This window comes from Heterodontus francisci, chromosome 29, assembly GCF_036365525.1.
Source record: "Heterodontus francisci isolate sHetFra1 chromosome 29, sHetFra1.hap1, whole genome shotgun sequence".
Taxonomy (NCBI): Eukaryota; Metazoa; Chordata; class Chondrichthyes; order Heterodontiformes; family Heterodontidae; genus Heterodontus; species Heterodontus francisci.
In genome coordinates, this window is record NC_090399.1 from 4,924,056 (window position 1) to 4,951,100 (window position 27,045).

General features: G+C 46.5%; 2 protein-coding genes and 1 pseudogene across 2 annotated transcripts in view; 2 read left to right on the forward strand and 1 right to left on the reverse strand.

Annotated features, from left to right (window-relative positions):
• Nucleotides 1-27,045, reverse strand: part of LOC137345658 (zinc-binding protein A33-like) — a 366,777-nt gene that overhangs the window by 76,859 nt on the left and 262,873 nt on the right.
• Nucleotides 19-25,891, forward strand: LOC137346081 (zinc-binding protein A33-like). The gene is made up of 6 exons (XM_068009377.1): nt 19-561; nt 654-749; nt 843-1,070; nt 2,546-2,568; nt 6,941-7,056; nt 24,577-25,891. The coding sequence occupies exons 1-6, from the start codon at nt 88-90 to the stop codon at nt 25,122-25,124; spliced, it is 1,485 nt and encodes a 494-aa protein (XP_067865478.1). The 5' UTR covers nt 19-87; the 3' UTR covers nt 25,125-25,891.
• On the forward strand, nt 17,705-17,839 carry LOC137346358 (U2 spliceosomal RNA; annotated as a pseudogene).

The following is a 27,045-nucleotide window of genomic DNA, read 5'->3' on the forward strand; positions in this document are numbered from 1 at the left end:
TGGAAAGAGAAACAGAGTGAACGTTTCGGGCCAGTTCCGAAAAAGGGTCACTGACCCGGAACGTGAACTCTGCTTCTCTTTCCACAGATGCTGCCAGACCTGCTGAGTGGTTCCAGCATTTCTTGTTTGAGTCAGGAAGTGCTGAGTGTGAACATGGCTTCCAGACTGAAGGCTGAGAGTTGGACCGAGGAGGCAATTTGTTCCATTTGTCTTGATTTCTTCATCGATCCGGTTACACTGGAGTGTGGACACAACTTCTGCCGCTCCTGTATCACCCAGTGTTGGGAAAAGGAGATAAACTCCTGCCCGGAATGTAGAGAGGAATTTCCGGAAAGAAACCTCAGGGTAAATCGGGCCTTAGCGAGTCTGGCCGAGAAAGCTCGAAAATTAAAGCTGAATCCGGAAGAGAAGGAAAATAAATTTCACTGTGAGGAACATCAGGAAGAACTGAAGCTGTTTTGTGAAACTGACAAGAAATTGATCTGTCTGATTTGTAGAGATTCGCGGGAACACAAATCTCACAACTTCCTGCCAATCAAAGAAGCTGTTGAAACCTACAAGGTAAAAGGGGAAAAAATTTAATAAACTGAGAACTTTATCACATTTTTATGGTCTAACATTTTGATTCTGTGATTTTTCTCTCCCAATCCCAGGATCGGCTGAAATATTCCTTAGATTCTCTCACAGGAAAGAAATCGGCGGTTCTGGAAACGGAATTGAACCAGAAACGGCTGATTTCTGAAGTTAGGGTAAGGTCTCCCTGTGCTGATTTTCTGGGATCTCGGTTAGTTTTGTTCCCTTTATCGCGGGACATTAATTCTGTTTCACATTTCATTCTGTAGGAACAGTCGAGCAGTCTGCAGACCCACATCACATCCCAGTTCACTAAAATGCACCAGATTCTCACTGAGAAAGAGCAGAGTTTACTCAGAGATCTCAGGGAAGAAGAGGAGAGGATTCTAGAAACAATGGAGAAAAATCTTCGAGATATTCAGGAGAATTTAAATTCTATTGAGGAGAAGCTTTCAAAGTTACAGATGGAGCAAAGAGACGAGCTGATATTTCTGAAGGTGAGGGAATATATTGTGGGTCAGTTCAGTGAAACTTCACACAGTCACAAATAATCGATGATAATTGTGAAATAAATGAAGCATTTAATGAAAAAATTAGAAAAAAAATTAAACTGAATTTTGTCCATTTCGAGGCGGTTCTGCTGTTATCACCAAACTAACCAACTCCCACACTGTCTGCAGAATCCCGGGAACTTCTCCCGAAGGAGTTTTAGATTTTTTTAAGATTTAGAGATACAGCACTGAAACAGGCCCTTCGAGTCTGTGCCGACCATTAACCACGCATTTATACTAATCCTACACTAATCCCATATTCCCACCACATCCTCCCCTGTCCCTATATTCCCCTACCTATACTAGGGGCAATTTGTAATGGCCAATTTACCTATCAACCTGCAAGTCTTTTGGCTGTGGGAGGAAACCGGAGCACCCGGAGGAAACCCATGCAGACATAGGGAGAACTTGCAAACTCCACACAGGCAGTACCCAGAATTGAACCTGGGTCGCTCGAGCTGTGAGGCTGCGGTGCTAACCACTGCGCCACTGTGCCGTGATCTTGATACTTGGTTTGTAATTATTTCCGTGTTGTACCAGTTTAATTTTCTGCTGGAACTCACATTGTAATCCAGTTACAGTTTCATGTTGTGAGTGTGTGGGTGTGTGTGGTACGGTGGGTGTGAGAGTCACTGTGTCTGTGAGAGGGACTGATGTTGAGTTCCAGTATCTGACACAAAGATCAGACTAAAATAAAAGCAAAATACTGCGGATGCTGGAAATCTGAAATAAAAACAAGAAATGCTGGAACCACTCAGCAGGTCTGGCAGCATCTGTGGAAAGAGAAACAGAGTGAACGTTTCGGGCCAGTTCCGAAAAAGGGTCACTGACCCGGAACGTGAACTCTGCTTCTCTTTCCACAGATGCTGCCAGACCTGCTGAGTGGTTCCAGCATTTCTTGTTTTTATAACAAAGATCAGACTGTTCAACTTCATACTATCATGAATCCTACGACACAGAAGGAGACAATTCTGCCCATCCTGCCTGTGCTGGCTCATTGAAAGAGCTATCCAATTAATCCCAATCCTCCTGCTCTTTCCCCATAGCCCTGAAATTGTTCCCTTTACAAATATATATCCAAATCCCTCTGGAAATTACTATGGAATCTGCTTCCTCCACCATGTCAGTCAGTGCATTCCAGATCATCACAAGTTATTGTTAAAAGAAAAGTCTCCATCTTTTTTGTCAATGATCTTGAAGATTTGTGTATGTAATCCCCCAGGTCTCTCTGTTCCTGCACCCCATTTAAAATTGGACCATTTAGTTTATTTTGCCTCTCCCCATTCTTCCTTCTAAAATGCACCATTTTACAGTTCCATGTGAAATCTCACTGCCCTGTGTCTGCTCAGTTCACCAGCCTGTCTGTATCCTCCTGAAGTCTGTTATTATCATCCTCACTGTTTGTGATTTATTTATTTCAGGAGGAAGCTTGTCGGAAGAGAAGGTAGGACATGCTCTTTACTGAAACTCTGCACAGTTTGATAAAATAACTCAGAAAAGTGTTATTATGGATGTTAACGGATTTCTTTCCTAGTTTTGTCACAACATTAAAGGGTTGTTAGTTGGGCAGCAATAAATAAATTATGTCTCACACACGAGAGTTTTTTAAAATAATAAGCTTTATTACAGTGATTAAACAGTATTAGATTTTATATAACTGCTCTACAATATTGTAATCAATAACAAGATGCCATGAAAAATACAACCTGCTTCCCAGGCCCGAGGTGATCACTTGCAGGCTGTCGGCTGCCAGCGAGGCTGTGACCTTCTGACTGACCCTGAGAGAGCCACACAGCCCATGTTTCCAAGGAGTGGGTCACCCATGTGTCTGCATGGCTCCTGACCAACCCGAGAAAGCAAAACCTTAAAAGGGCAACGAGTTCTATTATTATACTATAATACACCCTTACTCTGTGCCCACAACAAACACAAGAACAACAACTTGTATTTATATAGCGCCATTAACAGAATACAACATCCCATGTTGCTCACAGGAGCATTATAAATCAAAATTAGACACTGAGCCACATAAGGAGATATTAACACAGATGATGGAGGTAGGTTTTAGAGAGCGTCGTAAAGGAGGAAAAAGAGCGAGAGAGGTGGAGAGGTTCAGGGAAGGAATTCCAGAGCTTAGGGCCTCGGCATCTGAAGGCCCAGACACCAATGGTGGAGAGACAAAATCAGGGATGTTCAGGAGACCAGAAGTAGAGGAGAGCAGGTGTCTCGGAGGGTTGTGGGGCCCACGTATTACATAGTTGAACATGAAGCTGCTGCCCAATTTTTAGAGGTTTACACAGCTTCCAATAATTTCAGTCTTTGTCTTTGTTCTACAAGCCTTGTTTCTAATACAGCAAGTGCATTGTCTAAATGTTTATTTTTTTTTAATTCATTCATTGGATGTGGGCGTCACTGGCCAGGCCAGCATTTATTGCCGATCCCTAATTGCCCTTGAGAAGGTGGTGGTGAGCTGCCTTCTTGAACTGCTGCAGTCCATGTGGGGTAGGTACACCCACCGTGCTGTTAGGAAGGGAGTTCCAGGATTTTGATCCAGCGACAGTGAAGGAACGGCGATATAGTTCCAAGTGAGGATGGTGTGTGATTTGAAGGGGAACTTGCAAGTGATGGTGTTCCCGTGCATTTGCTGGCCTTGTCCTTCTAGTTGGTAGAGGTCGTGGGTTTGAAAGGTGCTGTCTAAGGAGCCTTGGTGCATTGCTGCAGTGCATCTTGTAGATGGTACACACTGCTGCCACTGTGAGTCGGTGGTGGAGGGAGTGAATGTTTGTAGATGGGGTGCTAATCAAGTGGCCTGCTTTGTCCTGGATGGTGTCGAGCTTCTTGAGTGTTGTTGGAGCTGCACCCATCCAGGCAAGTGGAAAGTATTCCATCACACTCCTGACTTGTGCCTTGTAGATGTCAGACAGGCTTTCGGGAGTCAGGCGGTGAGTTACTCGCCGCAGGATTCCTAGCCTTTGACTTGCTCTTGTAGCCATGGTATTTATATGACTACTCCAGTTCAGTTTCTGGTCAATGGCAGCCCTTAGGATGTTGATAGTGGGAGATTCAATGATGCTAATGCCATTGAATATCAAGGGGAGATGGTCAGATTCTCTCTTGTTGGAGATGGTCATTGCCTGGCACTTGTGTGGCGTGCATGTTACTTGCCACGTATCAGCCCAAGCCTGGATATTGTCCAGATCTTGCTGCATTTCTACACGGACTGCTTCAGTATCTGAGGAGTCACGAATGCTGCTGAACATTGTGCAATCATCAGCGAACATCCCCACTTATGATCTTATGATAGCAGGAAGGTCATTGATGAAGCAGCTGAAGATGGTTGGGCCTAGGACACTACCCTGAGGAACTCCTGTAGTGATGTCCTGGAGCTCAGATGATTAACCTCCAACAACCACAACCATCTTCCTCTGCGCTAGGTATGACTCCAGCCAGCAGAGGGTTTTCCCTGTGATTCCCATTTACCTCAGTTTTGCTAGGGCTCCTTGATGCCATCCTCGGTCAAATGCTGCGTTGATGTCAAGGGCAGTCACTCTCACCTCTCCTCTTAAGTTCAGCTCTTTTGTCCATGTTTGAACCAAGGCTGTAATGAGGTCAGGAGCTGAGTGGCCTGGCGGAACCCAAACTGAGCGTCACTGAGCAGGTTATTGCGAAGCAAGTGTCGCTTGATGGCACTGTTGATGACACCTTCCATCACTTTACTGATGATTAAGAGAAGACGAATGGGGCGGTAATTGGTCGGGTTGGACTTGTCCTGCTTTTTGTGTACAGGACATACCTGGGCAATTTTCCACATTGCAGGGTAGATGCCAGTGTTGTAGCTGTACTGGAACAGCTTGGCTAGGGGTGCGGCAAGTTATGGAGCACAGGACTTCAGCACCATTGCCGGAATATTGTTCGGGCCCATAGCCTTTGCAGTATCCAGTGCCTTCAGTCATTTCTTGATATCACGCGGAGTGAATCGAATTAGCTGAAGTCTGGCATCTGTGATGCTGGGGACTTCAGGAGGAGGCCGAGATGGATCATCAACTCAGCACTTCTGGCTGAAGATTGTTGCAAATGCTTCAGTCTTATCTTTCGCACTGATGTGCTTGGCTCCCCCATCATTGTGGATGGGGATATTTGTGGAGCCACCTCCTCCAGTTAGTTGTTTAATTGTCCACCACCATTCATGGCTGGATGTGGCAGCACTGCAGAGCTTTGATCTGATCTGTTGGTTATGAGATCGCTTAGCATCGCTGAGCTCGGTCTATAACATGCTGCTTACGCAGTTTGGCACGCAGAGAGTCCTGTGTTGTAGCTTCACCAGGTTGACACCTCATTTTGAGGTATGCCTGGTGCTGTTCCTGGCATGCCCTCCTGCACTCTTCATTGAACCAGAGTTGGTATACTGGCTTGATGGTAATGGTAGAGTGGGGGATATGCCGGGCCTTAAGGTTACAGCTTGTGGTTGAGTACAGTTCTGCAGTTCCTGATGGTCCACAGCCCCTCATGGATGCCCGGTTTTGCATTGCTAGATCTGTTTGAAATCTATCCCATTTAGCACAGTGTTAGTGCCACACAACACGATGGAGGGGATCCTCAATGTGAAGGCGGGACTTTGTCTCCACAACGACTGTGCGGTGGTCACTCCTACCAATACTGTCATGGACAGATGCATCTGTGGCAGGCAGATTGGTGAGGCCGAGGTCAAGTATGTTTTCCCCTCTTGTTGGTTCCCTCACCACCTGCCAATATACCCACTCTAGCTGATATGTCCTTTCGGACTCGGCCAGCTCGGTCAGTAGTGGTGCTACCGAGCCACTCTTGGTGATGGATATTGAAGTCCCCCGGCCCCCCTGCCGATAGTACATTCTGCGCCCTCGCCACCCTCAGTGCTTCCTCCAAGTGCTGTTCAACATGGAAGAGTACTGACTTATCAGCTGAGGGAGGGTGGTAGGTGGTAATCAGCAGGAGGTTTCCTTGTCAATGTTTGATCTGATGCTATGAGACTTCATGGGGTCCAGAGTCAATGTTGAGGACTCCCAGGGCATCTCCCTCCCTGCTGTATACCACTGTGCCGCCTCCTCTGGTGGGTATGTCCTGTCCCACCAGCAGGATGGTGATGGCAGTGTCTGGGACATTGTCAGATTCCGTGAGTGTGACTATGTCAGGCTGTTGCTTGACTAGTTTGTGGGACAGCTCTCCCAACTTTGGCACAAGCTCCCTTAGTAAGGAGGACTTTGCAGGGTTGACAGGGCTGGGTCTGCCGTTGTCCTTTCTGGTGCTGTGGGTCTGGAGTCACATGTAGGCCAGACCAGGTAAGGACAGCAGATTTCCTTCTCTAAAGGACATTCGTGAACCAGATGGGTTTATAAAACAATCGACAATGGTTTCATGGCCATCAATAAATTAGCTTTTTAATTCTCCAGATTCATTAACTGAATTCAAATTCCACCTTCTGCTGTGATAGGATTTCACCCCATGTCCACAGAGCAATACCCTGGGTCTCTCAGATACTAGTCCAGTGACAATACCACTACACCACCGTCTCCTCCTGTGGTATGTGATATCTGGGTAACTAATCTGTTAGGCTGTTACCTTTTTGTTTGAAATGGATATTTCCATTCTCTGCTCTTGCATTTCCAAGCTATCTTTTGCTCAGTGATAGAAACAAGATTAACATTTCACTTTCTATCACATTTGCAGAAACATGAAAAATGCTGAAAGATCAGAATGTTGAGGTAGTTTGACCATTTAAATAATTTCTTAATTATTCTATCATAGACTAATTTATAACATCAGCTGTTTAATATTTACAGGATTAGCGATGAAGATAGCGAGCTCCCAGTTGTAGATGGAGGCCTGTCTATCGGAAAGTTCAAAGGCCCTTTACAGTACACAGCGTGGAGAGAAATGATAGACATCATTAATCCCGGTAAAACTCTTATATTTATTTTCCTGATTATAAATCCAGATGTGAAGGGATTAAAGGTTCCCCAGATTAAATATTCACATTGACAGTTGTTAATCCCCCGGACGCTCTCCATTCTCATATTTTGCTTTCTATGGATACCTCTGGGTAAGTGACTGAAGCCATCAGCACTGTGTGTCAAAGCAGTAAAGGGATCTGTATAACCAGAGGAATAGAGCACGAATCTCAGGATGTGATACTGAATTTCTAGAGGAGACTGGTCTGTCCCTGTCTGGAGTTCTGGGTAACATTTTTATCAATGTATTGTCAGGAAGACAGGCAGGTATTGGAGAGCATGTGTTCAAAGGCAGCTAATCTGTTGAGATACCTTAGTCAAGAGGAGTGACTGCAGAATATGTGAGTCTGCACTGGATAAGGGAGGACTTGTGGTGATCTTATTGAAATGTTCAAGACTCAAAACAGTATAGAGAAGATAAACATCCATGGGTTTAACACAGTCACAGAGTCTACAACAAAGTCAGGATCACCTCAAACAGAGAAAAGAGAGGGTGAAAGGACAGTTTAGATTTAAGGAGGTTGAGTTTTTGAGTGGCCCCATGGATCGGGCAGGCAGTGAGCTCAATGTTCACTCCATGAAATTGGTCAGAGGTCCAATCCATTCTCAGGGTTGGACTTCAGTACAATATTGCTGACCAGTTGTCCACAGATTTATATCGAGGGAAGGTACTCAGTGGTCATTGAGGAGGGAGGCTGGAGACAGGAAATCCGCCAACACCTCTGTTGAGGAGGTGGGACATGAATATACAGTAGGGGGTGAGAGGGAAAGCAAAGGAGCAGCGAGCAGCAGTAAGAACAATTCACCCACCTCCTGGTTACAAAGAGATTGTTACAAAAGATTTTTAAAAACTTGCTTTTAAATAGTCCCTTTCACAAGTTATCAGGGGTCGGTGGAAATGTGGAATAATCAGTTCAGCCATGAATTTATTGAATGGCGGAGCAGGCTCGAGGGGTCGAGTGGCCTACGCCTGCTCCTAACTTATATGTAAGTACTTTTGAGGAAGAGTCACTGTTGTAATGTAGAAAATGAGGGAACCAATTTATGAATAGCAAGGTCACACAAACAACATTGTGATAATGATAAAGTCATCTGTTTCGGTGATGTTGGTTGTGGGATTAATATTGGGAAGGTCATCAAGAGAACTAATTCCTTGAATCATTTCCAATGGGGTTTCCAGCGGTCAATTTATACCAGTGGTTCGGCCATTCTGAAGACTGTTCCACTGGGTGGGACTTGCACAGCTAGTGCACCATCCAAAGGAAGACCAAGATTGCATTCAGTCCCCATGTACATGAAAGGTCTCCAGTTTGCAGATACAAATGAGGCTTCCCCCATGTTTAGTGTGGGAACTCTGGATAACTATTTCACGGCTGTTATAGAATTGCCAGCAGGCATTGGCGGAACCAGGTAGTGAGTACTGTGTGTGACTTTAGTCTCATTACTACTCCATTTATGGTGTAAATCTGAGTGATAGTGAGATGTAAATCACTCCCAACTACTTGATGTGGAGGATATGGAAAGTAAAGGAGGCCTATTTGGCTGAGGTTGTCAGCAACTTCAAGAGAGAGTTTTATAAACAGCTGGCAAAAATTTGAAACCCAAATCTGATTGAGCTGCCCGGGCTTGGAGAGTGTGATTGTGAGGGCTGAGGAGAGGGGAGGTTGAATTTGAACACCCCAGCTCCACTGGGCATCTTTTTTCTTCATTCATGGATATAAGCATCACTGTCAAGGCCAACAACTATCACCCATGATTAATTACCCTTAAGGTGATGGTGAACTGCATTCTAGACCAGCTACAGTTCATATGTTGTAGATACATCCACAGTGCTGTTAAGTCGGGAGTTACAGGATTTTGATCCAGTGACAGTGAAGGAACAGCGATATATTTCCAAGTCGGAATGGTGTGTGGCTTGGAGTGGAACTTGCAGGTGGTGGTGTTCCGATGCATCTGCTGCCCTTGTCCTGCTAGGTGTTACAGGTCATGGGTTTGGAAGGTGCTGTCGAAGGATCCTTGGTGAATTGCTGCAGTGCATCTTGCAGGTGGACATATTGTACGCCAGTGCACCAGTGATGGAGGGAGTGAATGTTTAAGCTGCTGCATGGGGTGCTGATCAAGAGAGATACTTTGTCTTGGATTGTGTTGAGTTTCTTCAATGTTATTGGAGCTTCACTGATCCAGGCAAGTGGAGAGTTTGCTACTTCAGGACTGACTTATGCCTTGTGACATCGGACAGGCTTTGGGGAGTCAGGAGGTGAGTTACTTGCCACAGAATTCCCAACCTCTGACCTGCTGTTGTAGCAACAGTACTGGTCCAGTTCGGTTTCTGGTCAATGATAATCCCCAGGATGCTGATTATGGGGAGTCAACGATGGTAATGCAGTTCAATGTGGAATGCAGTTCTTCAATATCTGAGGAGTTGTGAATGGTACTGAAGCCTGTGCCATCATCAACAAACATCACCACTTGTGACCATATGATGAAGGAAGGCCATTGATGAAGCAGCTGAAGATGGTTGGGCCTAGGGCACTACCCTGAGGAAATCCTGCAGTAATGTCTTGGGACTGAGATGCTTGACCTCCAACAACCTCAATCATTTCCCTTTGTGCTAGGTACGACTCCAACCAGTGGAGAGTTCCCCCCCGATTCCCATTGACTCCAGTGTTGCTAGGATTCCTTGATGCTATACTCGTTTAAATGCTGCCTTGATTTCAAGGGCAGTCACTCTCACCTCACCTCAGACTGTGGTTAAATACAATTCTGCTGCTGCCTCATGGATGCCCAGTTTTGAGCTGCTAGGTCTGTTCTGAATCTATTCCATTCAGCATGCTGGCAATGCTACGCAACATGATGGAGGTGTCCTCAGTATGAAGATGTGACTTCATCTCACCAAGGAGTGTGTGGTGGTCACTCCTGCTAACACTGTCATGGATAGGTGTATCTGAAACAGGTAGATTGTGAGGACCATGTCAAGTAGGTTTTCCCACTTGTTTGTTCTCTCAGCACCTACCGTACGCTCAGTCTATGTCCTGGCAGCTAGATCCTTCAGGGCTCAGCCATCTCTGTCAGTAGTGGTGCTATGGAGCCACTCTTTGTGAAGTCCCCCAGCCAGAATATATTCTGTGCTTTTGCTACCCTCAGTGCTTCTTCCAAATAGTGTTTGACATGGAGGAGCAATGGTTCATCAGCTGAGGGAGGGCAGTATGTGGTATTAAGCAGGAGGTTTCCATGCCAATGTTTGACCTGATGACATGAGACTTCATGGGATCTGAAGTCAATGTTGATGACTCTCAGGGCCACTCCTTCCTGACTGTATACCACTGTGTCACCACCACTGATGGCTGTGTCCTGCGAGTGGTACAAGGCACACCCAGGGATGCTGATGGAATAGTCTGGGACATAAGCTGTAAGGTATGATTTGGTGAGTGTGACAATGTATGGCTGTTGCTTGACTAGTCTGTGGGACAGCTCTCCCAAATTTGGCACAAGTCCCCAGATGTTAGTGAGGATGTCCTTTCAGGTTTGACTGGGCAGGGTGTGCCTTTGTCATTTCTGGTGCCGAGGTTGATGCAGTTATCCAACTGGTTTTGTTCTCATTCAACTTTTCTGTAACATTTTGGTACAACTGAGTTGTTTATTATGTCATTTTAGAGGGCAGTTAAGAGTCAACCATATTTCTATGTGTCTGAAATCACATGCAGGCCAGACCAGTAAGGATGGCAGATTTCCTTCCTTGAAGGACAAAGAAACATAGAAAATAGGAGCAGGCCATTCGGCCCTTCGAGCCTGCTCCGCCATTCATTATAATCATGGCTGATCATCCAACTCAGTAACCTGTTCCCGCTTTCACCGCATGCTATTTGATCCCTTTAGCCCCAAGAGCTTATCTAACTCCTTCTTGAAAACAGACAATGTTTTGGCCTCAACTGCTTTCTGTGTTAGCAAATTCCACAGGCTCACCACTGTCTGAGTGAAGAAATTTCTCCTCATCTCAGTCCTGAAAGGTTTACCCTGTATCCTTAGATTGTGACCCCTGGTTCTGGGCTCCCCCACCATCGGGAACATCCTTCCTGCATCTACTCTGTCAAGTCCTGTTCGAGTTTTATAGGTTTCTATGAGATCCCCCTTCACTCTTCTGAACTCCAGCGAATATAATCTTAACCGACTCTCATACGTCAGTCCCGCCATCCCAGGAATCAGTCTGCGAAACCTTTGCTGCACTCCCTCTGCAGCAAGAACATCCTTCCTCAGATAAGGAGACCAAAACTGCACACAATATTCCAGGTGTGGCCTCACCAAGGCCTTGTATAATTGCAGTAAGACATCCCTGCTTCTGTACTCAAATCCTCTCACAATGAAGGCCAACATACCATTTGCCTTTTTTGCCACCATCAGGACATTAGTGAACCTGCCTTATATCACAACAGAAAATACATTTCAATCGTAATACATTGTGGGAAGTACTTTGATAGATTTGTCAGGAGCATAAGTTTCTCCTTCAGGTATAATTGCAGTGTATTTATGTCCAACACATCTCTTCTGCTGGACTCTTGCTTATCTGTGAAACATTTTATTCACAACAGTAATTTCATTGTGACCTTTGAAAACAGCTGCTTAAACCCTAGTCTAGAACCACACTAGAAAGTCATCACATCACCTTTGAAAGCAGCTTCACACAGTAACACTAATCCCATCATCACTCACTTCAACCTAGACTCTCACCCACTTTCTCTGATCTGCTTTCAGTTATTTACAGTTCTTACTTCACTCCTTAAATTCACATTTATCACTGTTTTGATATTTTATACCAATATTACTACTGGATAAAACATCAAAACTCAGTTCAATGTTTCCTATCATTATTTTTATTCTCATGCTACATTATTCTCTTTATTGTACATATCCATGGGGCAAGTAACCAATCAGAAGATAGGGTGCCAATGGAATGCAGAATGGAGGCCCAGCCTCCTCTCCTCCACTGTTTAAGATCCCTGCCCCTGACAGTGAACACAGTTTATCTCAATGTACAAGTACAAGCTACATGTTAAATCAACCTGTACAGATCACATTGCCCATCCTCAACCCTGCTTGTTCTGTGTTTTTACCTCTGCACTTTTCAATGGCTGAAACTCTGCCCCCATTAGATTTGCTAAACTCCTGGATTCCTCGACCTTTAGGACTGTGCTGCTCTGCTGAGAAACACTGTGTCTATAAAACTGGACATGGGTTGGAAAACAGGCTGTAGTGCCTGTTCTATGCTGCACTGACCCCCTTCCCATTAAACCGCTGTCCACCCAACTTCTCCTCAAGTCTTCTGTGCCAGCTCACATTGTAAATGGTTTCCTCTCCTCACGTCCTATCCAACTTGTTTTCAGATCCACTGTCATAAACCCAACTGAAAATCACTCACCCTCAATCCCTCTGTCCTTGCACTTGTTCTCCAACCTTACTTACTTCTACAAAGTCCTTCAACATGTGGTCACTTCTGAAATCCATGTCCATTTTCCCTCACCTGCATGTTTGTAACACACCAAACAGATTTTCATCCCTGTCAAAGCCCCAAAATGACCCTAATAAAGGTCACAAATGACATGCTCTATGACAATGCGTAGAGTGCATTATCCCTCCTCATCCTCCTTGACCTCTCTGCACCTATTGACATGGTCAACATCACCATTCTCCTCCAATGTCTCTCCTCAATTGTCCAACTCTGTTGGACTGTCTTTACTTGGTTCCACATTTGTCGATTTGATTGTAGCCAGACTAACTCCAGCAATGGTTTCTCTTCCTGCCCCCGCATTCTACCCCAGGAGTCTCCCAATTATTTTTTCTTGATTTTCTCTGACTGATCTACATGCTGTCACTTGGTAACCTCATCCACAAAAAGAGGGTCAGTTTACAGATGTACACCACTGAGACCCAGCTCTACCTCTCCATGACCTCTCTCAACCCTTCCACTGCTAGTTTGTCCGGAAACCAGTTATGGGGGAGTCAGATTTCTTCCAGTTAAACATCAGGAAGATTCAAGACATTGGCTTTGAAAATGGCAAACAACTCTGTTCCCTGATTACCAACTCCATCCCCTCCTTGTCCACCATCTCAGTGTGAACCAGACCCTTGCTGTCCTATTCAATCTGGAATTGTACTGCTGATTGTGATCAATCTAAGAGTGTCTGGGACATTGTCTTGACCACATGGTGTATAAATAGTCATTTGGTAGTACAGGACTTGAGTGTTGCTGAAAATAGAGGCATGTTGTTGAAGATTTTCGTCTTGCACTCATCAGGACAATCCACAAGAATGCCAATGTAGGGGAAAACAACAACTTTATACTGTATGACAAGAGAGTGCTCATTGATTGGAAAGTGAACTCTGATTGGTAGAGGCATTGCTATTGAGAATGCACCAGTTTCTGGTGACTGACAGTTAACTGTCAAGCTTAGTTTGAAATTTAAACCAGGCAGTTTGACTCTGATTGGTCAAGGCATTGTCCTGAGGAATGAACCAGTGAATGGTTGTCACTTATTTTGTTTTGCTGAAACAGGCGCAAACAACAGTGCCTTGTGTATTAATAGATGTAGCTTCCAGTACGCGCAAATGCAACACACACTCAGCCCTACTGACAATCTTAAACTGAGGATTATTTAGCAAATGTTGTCCAATTGTGGAATCACATCTAATCTTGAACATTGTGTTTTGTGTTGTGCAAGTATCGGCTGGTTGGGTACGGCGGGTACCTTGCCCTTTGCGAACAGCAGAAGGGACATGTTGTTTGATACGACCTGCCAGTCTTTGGGACGTACGGCCTATATAGCTAGCATCACACTGACATTTAAATTCATATATCACATTACTCATTTGTGTGATAGGCAGGACATATTTTTGGCTTGACGACAGCATCCTGTTAGTGGTGAAGACCACACGTGTTGTTACTGCATCTAGCTTCACCTGTTGCTCAAATTTTTAGGATACATTACCCTTGCAGGATAATTTGAGGTAGACTGGGTACTGTTCAGGGCTGAAAATGTCGGACTTAGGGTCGTTGATAAGTTTGTGCAATATACAGCAAGAAATGATCTGTTCGGGGTAGCCATTGTCACACAGGATGTCTAGTACATCAAGGAAAGGGAGTTCATTTGACTGCTTCATTTCAAAGGTCAATTTGATCACAGGATGGAGCCCATTAAGACGTGAAAGGAAATTATTGCATGCAACTGCGGATTCAAATACAACAAACATATCATCTGCGTATCGGAAATATGCAAGAGTCATAAAGTGATGGAATCATAGAATCATACAGCACGGAAAAAAGCCCTTCGGCCCATTGTGTCCATGCCGGCCATCAAGCACCTAATTATTCTAATCCCATTTTCCAGCATTTGGCCTGTAGCCTTCTCTGCTATGGCATTTCAAATGCTCATCTAAATACTTCTTAAATGTTGTGAGGGTTCCTGCCTCTACCACCTCTTCAGGCAGTGCATTCCATACTCCAATCACCCTCTGGGTAATTTTTTTTTTCCTCAAATCCCCTCTAAACCTCATTCCCCTTACCTTAAATCTATGCTCCCTGGTAATTGACCCATTCGCTAAGGAAAAACGTTTCTGCCTATCTAACCTATCAGCACCCCTCATAATTTTGTATGCCTCACCATGTTCCCCCTCAGCCTTCTCTGCTCTGAGGAAAACAACCCTAGCCTTTTCAGTCTCTCTTCGTAGTTGAAATGCTCCAGCCCAGGCAACATCCTGGTGAACCCTCTCCTGTGCAGTCACATCCTTCCTATAGTGTGGTGCCCAGAACTGTACACAGTACTCCAGCTGTGGCCTAACCAATGTTTTATACAGCTCCATCATAACCTCCCTGCTCTTATATTCGGTGCCTAGGCTAATGAAGCCAAGTATCCCATATGCCGTCCTAACCACCTTATCTACCTGTGCTGCTGCCTTCAGTGATCTATGGACAAAGTACACCAAGGTCCCTCTGACCTTCTGTACTTCCTCTGGTCCTGCCATCCATTGTATATTCCCTTGCCTTGTTAGTCCTCCAAAAATGCATCACCTCACACTTCTCAGGATTAAATTCCATTTGCCACTGCTCTGCCCATCTTGACAACCCATCGATATCGTCCTGTAATCTCAGGCTTTCCTCCTCACTATTTATGACACCACCAGTTTTCGTGTCATCCGCGAACTTACTGATCATACCTCCTATATTCATGTCTAAATCATTAATATACACTACAAACAGTAAGGGTCCCAGCACTGATCCCTGTGGTACACCACTGGTCACAGGCTTACACTCGCCAAAACAACCCTCGACCAGAAACCTCTGCCCCCTACCGCTAAGCCAATTTTTGGATCCAATTTGCCAAATTGCCCTGGATCCCATGGGCTCTTACCTTCTTAACCAATCTCCCATGCAAGACCTTATCAAAAGCCTGACTGAAGTCCATGTAGACTACATCTACTGCTTTGCCCTCATCGACACATCTAGTCACCGCCTCGAAAAATTCAATCAAGTTAGTTAGACACGACTCTCCCTGACAAAGCCAAGCGGACTATGCATGATTATCCCTGTCTCTCCAAGTGGGGATTAATCCTGTCCCTCAGAATTTTTTCCAATAGTTTCCCAACCACTGATGTTGGAATCACCGGCCTGTAATTACCCGGTTTATCCCTGCTGCCCTTCTTGAATAATGGTACCACATTTGCTTCCTCCAGTCCTCTGGTACCTCTTCTGTGGCCAGAGAAGATTTGAAAATTTGTGTCAGAGCCCCGGTATCTCCTCCCGTGCCTCACATAAAAACCTGGGATACATCTCATCTGGGCCTGGGGATTTATCCACTTTTAAGCCCGCTAAAACAGCTAATACCTCCGCCCTTTCAATACTAATATGTTCAAGTGTATCACAATCCCCTCCCTGATCTCTACACCGACATTGTCCTTCTCCATAGTGAACACAGTTCAAAAGTAATCATTCAAAACCTCGTCTATGTCCTCCGGCTCCACACACAGATTGCCACTTTGGTCCCCAATGGGCCCTACTCTTTCCCTGGGTTATCCTCTTGCTCTTAATATACTTATAAAACACCTTAGGATTTTCCTTTCCTTGCCCGCCAGTGTTTTTTCATGTCCCCCCTTCGCTCTCCCAATTACTTTTTGAAGTGCCCCCTACACTTTCTAGACTCCTGCAGTGCCTCCGCTGTTTTCCACGCTCCAAATCTGCCATAAGCATCCTTTTTTCCTGATCCAATCCTCTATCTCCCTTGACATCCAGGGTTCCCTGAACTTGTTGGTCCTACCCTTCACCTTCATGGGATAGGTTGGCTCTGAACTCTCACTATTTCCTCTTTCAATGACTCCCACTGGTCTGATGTAGACTTTCCTACAAGTAGCTGCTCCCAGTCCACTTTGGCCAGATCCTGTTTTATCATATTGAAATCGGCCTTCCCCCAATTCAGTAACTTATTTCTGGTCCGTCTTTGTCCTTTTCCATACTACCTTAAATCTTACAGTTATGGTCACTATCCTCAAAATGCTCCCCCACTGACACTTCTACCATTTGTCCAGCTTCATTCCCGAGGATTATTTCCAGTACTGCCCCTTCTCTTGTAGAACTTTCTCCATTCTGGCTCAAAAATCTCTCCTGAATGCATTTTAAGGTTAAGTAGGAGGTTAGGTGTCATTTCCTCAAAGTCATATTTCTCATGGAACCCAACAAAGATGTTTGCACAGGCTGAGCCCAGAGTGGGTCCCATGGCAACACCATCTATTTGGGCATACATAGTGTCGTTAAAATGGAGCAGTCAAATGAGCTCCCTTTCCTTGACATACTAGTTGAGAAATCTGCTGAGGGGTTCTCTACCACGGTCTACCACAAACCTACCTTCACTGGTCAATATACGCGTTGGGATTCTTACAGTTCCACGTGCTATAAGATTGGTCTTATTGGCATGCTCGTAAATAGGGCCCAAGCCATTTGCTGACCATGCAAGCTTGATGCTGAAATAGGGTGAATCAAAGACATCATTTAGGCATTGGAACTGGTTTTGAGGCAGGTGAGACCTGTGCAAGATAAATGGGTTCCACCTTAACAGGATCAGATCTAATATCCTCGCAGGGAGATTGCTTGTGCCGTTGGGGAGGGTTTAAACTAGCTTGTCAGGTGGGTGGGAATTTGAAGGGTAGCTCAGATTGGAAGTATAGGCCACCAAACCAGTAGTGGTAGTGTGGGGCAGGCATGGCATTAATCAGGAGATTAGAGAAGCATGTAGCACGGACAATACAGTAATCATGAGTGACTTCAATCGGCATATAGACTGGGTAAACCTAATAAGCACTGATGCTGTGGAGGACAAATTTCTGGATTGTGTTCGGGATGGTTTCCCAGGGCAATATGTTGAGGAACTGACTAGAGAACAGGCTATTTTACATCCACTATTATGTGATGAGAAAGGGTTAATTGACAATCTTGTTGTCAAAGAACCTTTCGGGAAGAATGAGCATAATATGATAGAATTTTACATTATATTTGAAAGTGAGGTAGTTCAATCTGAAGCCAGGGTGTTTACTTTGAACAAAGGAAATTATGAAGGTATCGCTTCTCGGCCTTTTGGTTACGATCAAGTGTAGTATCTGTTCTTATCAGTGCTTACTTGGTTGAGAAGAGACCATGATCATTGCCTTTTGATCCTGGGTAGGCTTTGAGTGAAATGGCTATAACCAATCTTTGAGCTTCAGGGCAGGGAGTGCGCAACACCGTTTGGGTGGTCATGAAGGACAAGGAAGGAGATGCACCGGTCGATCGCACCTTCTTCATCAAGAAAATCCTCATCGATTGCTGTGGATTTCAAGCTCCGGACGTCCTCTGCCTGCTGGATTTCCCCGGCAGTGGATACCTCGACGTGACGTTCCGGAACGTGGCGGGATGCATCAAGTTCCTGAAGGCGTTCAAGCAGAAAGGGGACCAGGCGCCACTGTCGATCCTCACAGCGGAGCCGCTCTTCACGCTTCCGTCACAACGGGACCGGGTGGTGACGATTCACCTCTACAACCCCCATGTTCCGGTGGTGGATGTACTCACCTTTCTCGTCAGGTACGTCGAGGTGGCCGGCAGCAGCACTGATGTCAAGGACCCGTTTTGGATTTGGACCAGCAAGTGGCAGGTCAAGGTGACCTTGAAGGTCGATGCCAGTGGAGCCATCATCCACCCTCCCTCCAGCTTCGCTATCGGGGGAAGTCGAGGCTTCTTGGCCTATGCTGGGCAGCCCAGAGTTTGCTGCACCTGTGGCAAATCTGGTCACGTGGCAGCCAACTGCAGCATGGTTGTTTTCAAGAACTGCAAGGAGGAAGGCCATCAGACAAAGGACTGTAAGCAGACTAAGTGTTGCAACTTGTGCGGTGTGGCAGGCCATCTCTACAAAACCTGCCCCAAACGCTGCCTCAGTTATGCTCAGGCGGCAAGGTCCAAGGAAAGGCCGGGACAAGGTTCGACGAAGGTGTCCGGTGTTGGAAAGGAGACCAGCAACCTTCTCCACAGTGAGGAACTTCAACCAGAGAAGGAGAAGAAAGGGGAGGCAGCTGAAACCAGTGACCCAGCATCTAACCTGCACCCGGAAACCCCTCCTCCACAGACAGAATCAATGGAGGAGGAGGCAGCAGATGGACAAACAGGTCAGTGGCAAGTGGTACAAAGGAAAACCACAAAGAAAAAACATCCAAAAGCGGAACAGGTCACCACCCAAACCAGTGGCAAGAGGAGGCTATCTTCTGAGACAGACTACAACAGCTCCTCTTCACTGGACGGGGAAATGCTTTAACAACAGCCCCTTCAAAAGAGGCGGCTGAACTCCAAGGAGATGGAAGATAAAGCTCCCCAGCCCCCGGGCACGGGAAGCTGTAATGGGCCCGGCGTGTCCCAAAACCAAAGCGCCACACGTAACAACGTGGCCAACGCATCCCAGCTCCGGGACACCGAGAGCAAAGACACGTCTGGCGCACCTCAGCTCCGGGAAGCCGGGAGCAGTGATGTTTTCGAGGAGGAACAGAGGGAAGGAGCAGAGGACAACCCAATCCTTGCTGCCTACAAGACCCACCCCCCTCTCCCGATGTCACCCCAGCGGAACAAAGCCTGCATGAAAAACCAGGAGGGGTTTCTGAGCCCAACTAATGTGAAACGGCTTGCGCACACGATGGGTATGCAGGAACATCCCGAAGGACTGGGACTAGCAAGGACAAATGGTATGGGAAGCAACAACTAACTTTAAAAAAATGGATGTAAGGATTGCTTCCATTAATGTGCATAGCATTAAATCTACTACGCGATGTGTTTCAACCTTGGATTACGTCGCCAAGGACAAAGCCGACCTACTGTTTCTGCAGGAGTGTGGAATACCACACCTCAGCACCTACAGGCAATGGTTGCGATGGTGGTCCCACGGGCCATCGATCTGGTCGGGAGGTAATGATTGCCATTCCTCCGGCCTGGGTATTCTGCTGCGGGGAGGTAACTTCACCATCTCCAATGTTAAGAAGGTGGTGGGCGGTCGCCTCCTCATAGCAGACGTAATTTGCAACAAAGCTTCGCTCCGGTTGATCAACGTGTACGCCCCGGTACAACGCAGCGAGCGGCTGACCATCTTCCAGCAGCTCCCACTGCTGCTGGCGACGTCCAGGCCGGTCATCCTAGGCGTTGACTTCAACTGCATCATCGATGCGGTAGGACGATCTGGCAGTGACGACAGTAAACTGGACGCTACGTCCAGATTCCGAATAGAAACAGTTAAAGATGCCAAACTGCACAACGTCTTCAGCAGCGCAGATACACATGGTCAAGATCGGACGGGTCTGCCCGTTCCAGGATTGACTTCCTGTTTGTGTCCCGTGCTGTCACGGTCGGATCCACCGACGTCAAACACCGACGGTGTTCTTCTCCGACCACTGCCTTTTACTGGCCGACTGTCACTTCCAGGATGACCAGCGGGTTGGCAGAGGGACGTGGAAGCTCAATGCTACACTGCTGACCCCAGAGAACGTTGAGGAACTCAAAAGGGATTCCAAATGTTGGAGGACCATGAAACCCCTCTTTGAGTCTCCAGTTCACTGGTGGGAAGCGATCAAGGAGGACATCAAGAGGTTCTTCATCCACAAAGATGTTCAGAGGGCGAGAGAGAGACAGAGGGAAATGTCCCGACTCCAGAAAAGTATGCAAAATCTGCTCCGGTTGCAGTCAATGGGGGTCGAGGTCGAGGACCTCAAAGAGGTGAAGAGCCAGCAGGCCTCGCTCTTTGCCACAGAGGCCTCCATGATCATATTCCGGTCCAGAGTCTGCTCCATCGAGCAGGATGAGATGTGCTCACATTACTTCTTCCAAAAGGTACACAGAGAGAGCTCTGTTATCAGCAGCCTGAAGGAAGAAGATGGCTCGGTAACGTCTTCGCAGTCCGACATACTAAGGATCAGCAAATCCTTTTATGCTGGACTGTATGACACGAAGCCCACAGACAGCAGAGCCTCCCAGTCCTTCCTGTCATCTATCACAGAGGACTTAGATGACAGCAGGAGGGAGAGACTGGACAAGCCGCTAACTCTGGACGAGCTGACAAAGGCCGTCGAGTTCTTCGAGATGAGTAAAACACCCAGAAGCGACGGTTTACCGGTCGAGTTGTATTCGGCCCTGTGGGACTGGGACAGCCCGGAACTGCTGGAAGTATATGAGAGTATGCTCCTGGCCGGCAGCATGTCAGAATCCATGAGGAGACTGTGCCGGGCGGCACAATGGCGCAGTGGTTAGCTCCGCAGCCTCACAACTCCAGTGACCTGGGTTCAATTCTGGGTACTGCCTGTGTGGAGTTTGCAAGTTCTCCGTGTGTCTGCGTGGGTTTTCGCCAGGTACTCCGGTTTCCCCCCACCACCAAAAGACTTGCAGGTTGATAGGTAAATTGGCCATTGTAAATTGCCCCTAGTATAGGTAGGTGGTTGGAGAATATCGGGACAGGTGAGGATGTGGTAGGAATATGGGATTAGTGTAGGATCAGTATAAATGGGTGGTTGAAGGGCCTGCTTCAGTGCTGTATCTCTAAATAAATAAATAAAAGGCATCATCACCCTCATTTACAAGTGGAAGGGGGAGAGGGCAGAAATCAGAAATTGGTGGCCCATCTCACTGCTTAATGTTGACTACAAGATTCTGTCCAAAGTCATAGCCAGTCGAATCAAGTCTGCTCTGGATTGGTGATCCACCCCGATCAGACCTGTACTGTACCCGGCAGGAAGATCTCTGATAGTCTTGCGCTACTCAGGAATATGATCGCCTATGTGCGGGACAGGAGGGTGGATACCAGCCTCATCAGCCTGGACCAGGAGAAAGCTTTTGACAGGATATCGCACACCGACATGATGGACGTGCTTTCCAAAATAGGGTTTGGGGAGGGAATCTGCAATTGGATCCAACTGCTCTACACAAACATCAGTAGCGCAGTCTCAATCAACGGGTGGGAATCAGAAAGTTTCCTGATCCAATCTGGAGTCAGACAGAGCTGTCCTCTATCCCCAGTCTTGTTTGTTTGCTGTATTGAACCCTTTGCTGAGTCTATTAGGAAGGATGCGAGCATAAGAGGGGTGACAATCCCAGGCAGTGGAGGCACTCAGGTTAAAACCTCCCTGCACATGGATGACGTCGCCATCTTCTGTTTGGATCCGCTGTCCATGCGCAGACTGATGAGCATCTGCAACCAGTTCGAACTGGCCTCGGGAGCCAAGGTTAACCACGGCAAGAGCGAGGCCATGTTCTTTGGGAACTGAGCTGACTGATCCTTTGTCCCCTTCACCGTCAGGTCAGACTACCTGAAGGTGTTGGGGATATGGTTCGGAAGGGCCGGGACGTGCACCAAAACCTGGGAGGAGCGAGTAGCCAAGGTACAACAAAGGTTGAGCATGTGGGGGCAGCGATCTCTCTCCATTGTGGGTAAGAACCTGGTCATCAGGCGTGAGGTGCTCACGTTGTTGCTGTACGTGGCGCAGGTCTGGCCCATACCCCACTCCTGCGCTGTGGCGGTCACCCGAGCCATTTTCCGCTTCATCTGCGGATCTAAGATGGACCGGCTCTGGAGGGACACGATGTTCAAACCTCTGGATAAGGGCGGGAAAAACGTACCCAACGTGGCCCTCATCCTGATGACCACCTTCGTGTGCGGCTGCATCAAGCTGTGTGTAGACCTCCAGTACGCAAACTCCAAGTGTCACTACGTGCTGAGATTCTATCTGTCCCCGGTGTTGCGAAGGATGGGCCTGGTCACATTGCCGCGGAACGCTCCATGCAGTTGGACCATGCCGTACCACCTATCCTTCGTGGAGCAGTTTCTGCGGGAAACACCTTTGACCACCGATCCATCAGGCAGTGGTCTGCACGGAATGTCCTCCAGGCCCTATGGGAAAAGGAGACGGGGGATCCTGTCGGATGGTTCCCCGAGCAGACCGCCAAAGTCATTTGGCGGAATGCCTCATCACCAGAAATTTCAAACAAGTACCAAGATGTAGCTTGGCTGGTGGTGAGAAGAGCCCTCCCCGTCAGATCCTTCCTGCACGCCCGAAGTCTCGTCCCCTCCGCGCAATGCCCCCGCGGTAGCTGTGGTGGGGAAGAGACGGTTGCCCACCTCCTCCTGGAATGTGTCTTTGCAAAGTAGGTGTGGAAAGAGATGCAGTGTTTTTTGTTGAGGTTCATCCCAAGCAGCTCAGTAACACAGGAGTCTGTGCTCTATGGGCTGTTCCCAGGGACGCACACTGAGACAAACATCAACTGCTGCTGGAGGACTATCAATTCGGTGAAAGATGCCCTTTGGTCTGCCCGAAACTTGCTCGTCTTCCAGCGCAAATAGTTGTCCACGACCGAATGTTGCAGACTGGCACATTCCAAAGTCCAGGACTATGTGCTGAGGGACGCACGAAAACTTGGGGCAGCCGCAGCAAAGGCTCAATGGGGAAAGACCACTGTGTATGGTCCCCCCACCAAGATGAAGGGAGGGGCTGGATCCATGGAAAACCCCTCGAACTGTATTGGGAAAATTTTCGTTTGCTGGAAAATGTATAAACGTTAATGGCATGACAAATGTAATGGAAGGGTTGCGAAGCAACTCATGATTGTATAGGAGGAAACGGATGACCTTTGCACTGTTTGTATTTTTGACTTGGTGCTTTTGGAAACTGGCAATGTAATTTTCACAGATTTTTATGAATAAAGTATATTTTGGAAATATAAAATAAAGAAGGTATGAGGGGCAAATTGGCTGAGGTGGATTGTGAAAATACATTAAAAGGTATAACAGTACAGAGGTAATGGAAAGTCTTTAAAGAATTATTACATAGTTTCCAGCAACTATACATTCCTTCAAGGCACACAAACGCCAAAAGAAAATCCAGTCAATCGTTGCAAACAAAGGAAGTTAAGGATTGTGTAAGATTAAAAGAAAAGGCCTACAAAGTTTCCAGAAATAGTAGTAAACCTGAGGATTGGGAGGATTTTAAAATACAGCAGAGGACCAAGAAACTGATAAAGAAACGGAGAATAGAATATGAATGTAAACTGGCAAAAAACATAGACAGACTATAAAAGCTTCTATAGTCACGTACAAAGGAAACATTTCTCTAAGTCAAATGTACGTCCATTACAGGCAGAGACAGGAGAATTTATAATGGGGAATTAAGAAATGGCAGAGAAGCTAAATGATTAGTTTGTGTCTGTCTTCACTGAGGAAGATGCAATAAATCTCCCAGAATTAGAAATCCAAGGAACTCGGGAGAATGAGGAATTGAAGGAAATTAGCTTTTGAGTATTCCTGTAAACAGAGACATTTTGTTGAAACTTTTCATTTTACACTCCTCAGGACAATTTGCAAGAATACCAATGTAAGGGAAAGCAACAAATTTATACTGTATGCGAAGAGAGTGCTGATTGGTTGGCAAGTGAACTCTGATTGGCAGAGGTGTTGCCATGGCAAATACAACAGAAAGAACTGTACACACACAACCCCTGTTGCAGCGAAACAAAATAAGAGACAGCCATTGGCTGGTTCATTCCTCAGGGCAATGCCTTGACCAATCAGAGTCAAGCTGCCTGGTTTAAATTTCTAACAAAGCTTGGCAGTACACTGTCAGTCACTAGAAACTGGTGCATTCTCCGTTCACCATCTTCCTCTGCTGCCCCATCTCTCTCCCCTCCCTCTCTGCCCAAACACTTCCCTCTCTCCCCTCCCTCTCTGCCCAAACACTTCCCTCTCTCTCCCCTCCCTCTCTGCCCAAACACTTCCCTCTCTCTGCCCTCCCCTTTACCCTCCCCTCTCTGTCTCTCCTATATACTTCTCCTGGCCCTCCCTCCCCTCCTCCTCACTTTCCCTCCCCTCATGCCCAGTATCCTCAATCCCGTGCTCCTCCTCTTCTCTAAATCACTGACTGTTATTTTAACTTTCCCCCAGCTCCAGTCTCTCTGACTCTCGATCTGAACACGGCGAATCCCCGGCTCATCCTGTCTGACGACCGGACCAGTGTGAGACTCGGAGACAAACTACAGCCGCTCCCTGACACCCCGGAGAGGTTTAATTCCTGGGCCTCTGTCCTGGGATCGGAGGGATTCACATCAGGGAGACATTACTGGGAGGTGGAGGTGGAGAACAAGACTCAGTGGATGCTGGGAGTGGTCCGAGAGTCTGTGAACAGGAAAGGGGGAATCGGCTGGAAACCTGAGACTGGATACTGGATTGTGTGGCTGATTGACGGAGATTATTTTGCCCTCACCTCCCCCTCACGGACCCCCCTTACCCCGAGTGTGAATCCCCGGAGGATTGGGGTTTACCTGGACTATGAGGGTGGACAGGTGTCATTTTACAATGCTGACAACATGTCACATCTCCACACTATCACCCACACTTTCACTGAGAGAATCTTTCCCATCTTCAATCCGGGATGGAACTTCGACAGGAAGAACTTTGCACCGCTGAGAATCTGCAGGTTTAAAAGTCACTGATTCCTCCCACTGTCTGTGACAATGGCAGAATAAGGAGGAGGGAAGTTTGCTCTACAATGAAGTAGGAATGCTGTGTGAGAAATGACAAGATATTTTCAGTTGAATATAAACTGGGGAAAGAAGGAGTGGGAGTGAAGAATACTGAACTGAGTGGGTAGAATGAGCTGTGAACTGCAGGAACCCGGTGACCTTCCTGCCTGTAATGTTGCTCCACAGGCGGAAGGTGGCGCTACATGGCCGTGTTTGAGATGAATCAGTGAAACACCTCTGCTGACAAGCGCTGTTATTAAACTAGACAATAGAAGCAGCACTTTCTTCAAAAGGCAATTCACTGCTTCATTAAACACCACAAACACAAAGAAAATGTCTTGTTTATTCAATGATCACCTTGCTCCAGCCTGGAACCTCCCTGGTCTGTGTATCTCAGTAAACACACCAAGCAGTGCTCAGCAATTCTGACACCACCTTCTGATTTAGACACAGACACTGCAGACAGATGAAGCAAATACTTTTATTTCTGTGTGCAGGGTGTTCGGGTATCTGGGAGTCATCCAGTATATTCACTATTAGTGTAAGGGCTTCATTAGAAAATGTATCTGTTAAGATACTGCTGCCATGTAATCCCAAAGACTATCTGTATATATATATATATATGTTTTGACCGAATATCTCCATGTGTGTCTCAATGTCATCTTTTTGTTTTCTGATGCTCCTGTGATAAGCAGCTTGTAACATTTTATTACATTAAAGGCACTTTATAAATCTCAGTTGTTTTGTTTTACCTTTCTATTAATCTAATGGAACACCCGCCGTTTCAGTTGGGATTCAATATCGAATCATAAAATCAGACAACACAGAAGGAGTTCATTCGGCCCTTCGTGCCTGTGCTGGCTCTTTGAACGGGCCGTGCAACTGGTCCCATTTCCCCCTGCCCTTTCTCCACAGCCCTGCAATGTTTCAGCTTTAAATATTCCTTCAATTCCCTTTTGAAAATTTCTATTGAAACTGCTTTCACCTTCTTCTTAGACAGTCCCTCGGGAATGAGGCTTTGGAGAGGGGAGAGAAAAGATTTAGGAGAATAGTTCCAGGGATGAGGAAGTTCATTTCTGTGGATAGATTGGAGAAGCTGGGGTTTGTTCACCTTAGAGAAGAGAGGGTTAAGAGGTGATTTGATGGAGGTGTTCAAAATTATGAAGGGTTTGATATGAACTAAAGGCCATTGTGAAAAAGCCCCGGTCCAAGGAAAGACCTGAAGATTCAAAGTGAAATCCTTTGATCTTGCCTGATTCTTCCTTTAGGTTGTGATCCCAATATCACAAGATAACCCTTGGTGACTGAATGGGACATCATCAAATGCCTCTCAGCTGTTGTTGCTCGGTAAAAGTTCATATCAATGTTCCCTGTTTAGCTTCCACAGATCAAGTCAAAGTAAAGCCAAGTAAAATGATTAAACTGGAGAATCTTTCAGTCTCAAACATCACAGCGAACTTCTTCCACCTCTCCTGGGGTGTGGAGAAGGTTATTGACTCTTTTATCATCCAGTACGAAGTGCGAGGTTCTGAGGATGTGCAGAACCTCACGGTAACCGGTGAAATAAATGCAGCATTTGCTGAATAATGTGAAACGGATTGAAACTCATTGTTTTGCCCATTGCGAGCCGGTTCTGCTTTTGTCACCGAACTAATCGACACACACTGTCTCCAGAATCCCGGGAATACCTGCAAACTCCCGGGAATTCGGTGCCCTGATCTTGACACTCAGACTGTAATTATTTCTGTGATGCCCAGGAGTTGAATATTCTCCGGGATCTGACATTACAATGCAGGTACAGTTCCATGTTGTGAGTGTGTGGGTGTATCTGGTACGGTGGGGCTGAGAGACACTGTGTCTCTGAGTGAGACTGTTACTGAGTTCCAGAAGC

Excerpts from the sequence above, each read along its gene's own strand:
- LOC137346081 (XM_068009377.1), top strand. The coding sequence starts at position 88 with ATGCTGCCAGACCTGCTGAGTGGTTCCAGCATTTCTTGTTTGAGTCAG. Across the intron at positions 750-842 it reads GGCTGATTTCTGAAGTTAGG|GAACAGTCGAGCAGTCTGCA; the intron begins GTAAGGTCTCCC and ends TTCATTCTGTAG. Across the intron at positions 7,057-24,576 it reads GATAGACATCATTAATCCCG|CTCCAGTCTCTCTGACTCTC; the intron begins GTAAAACTCTTA and ends ACTTTCCCCCAG.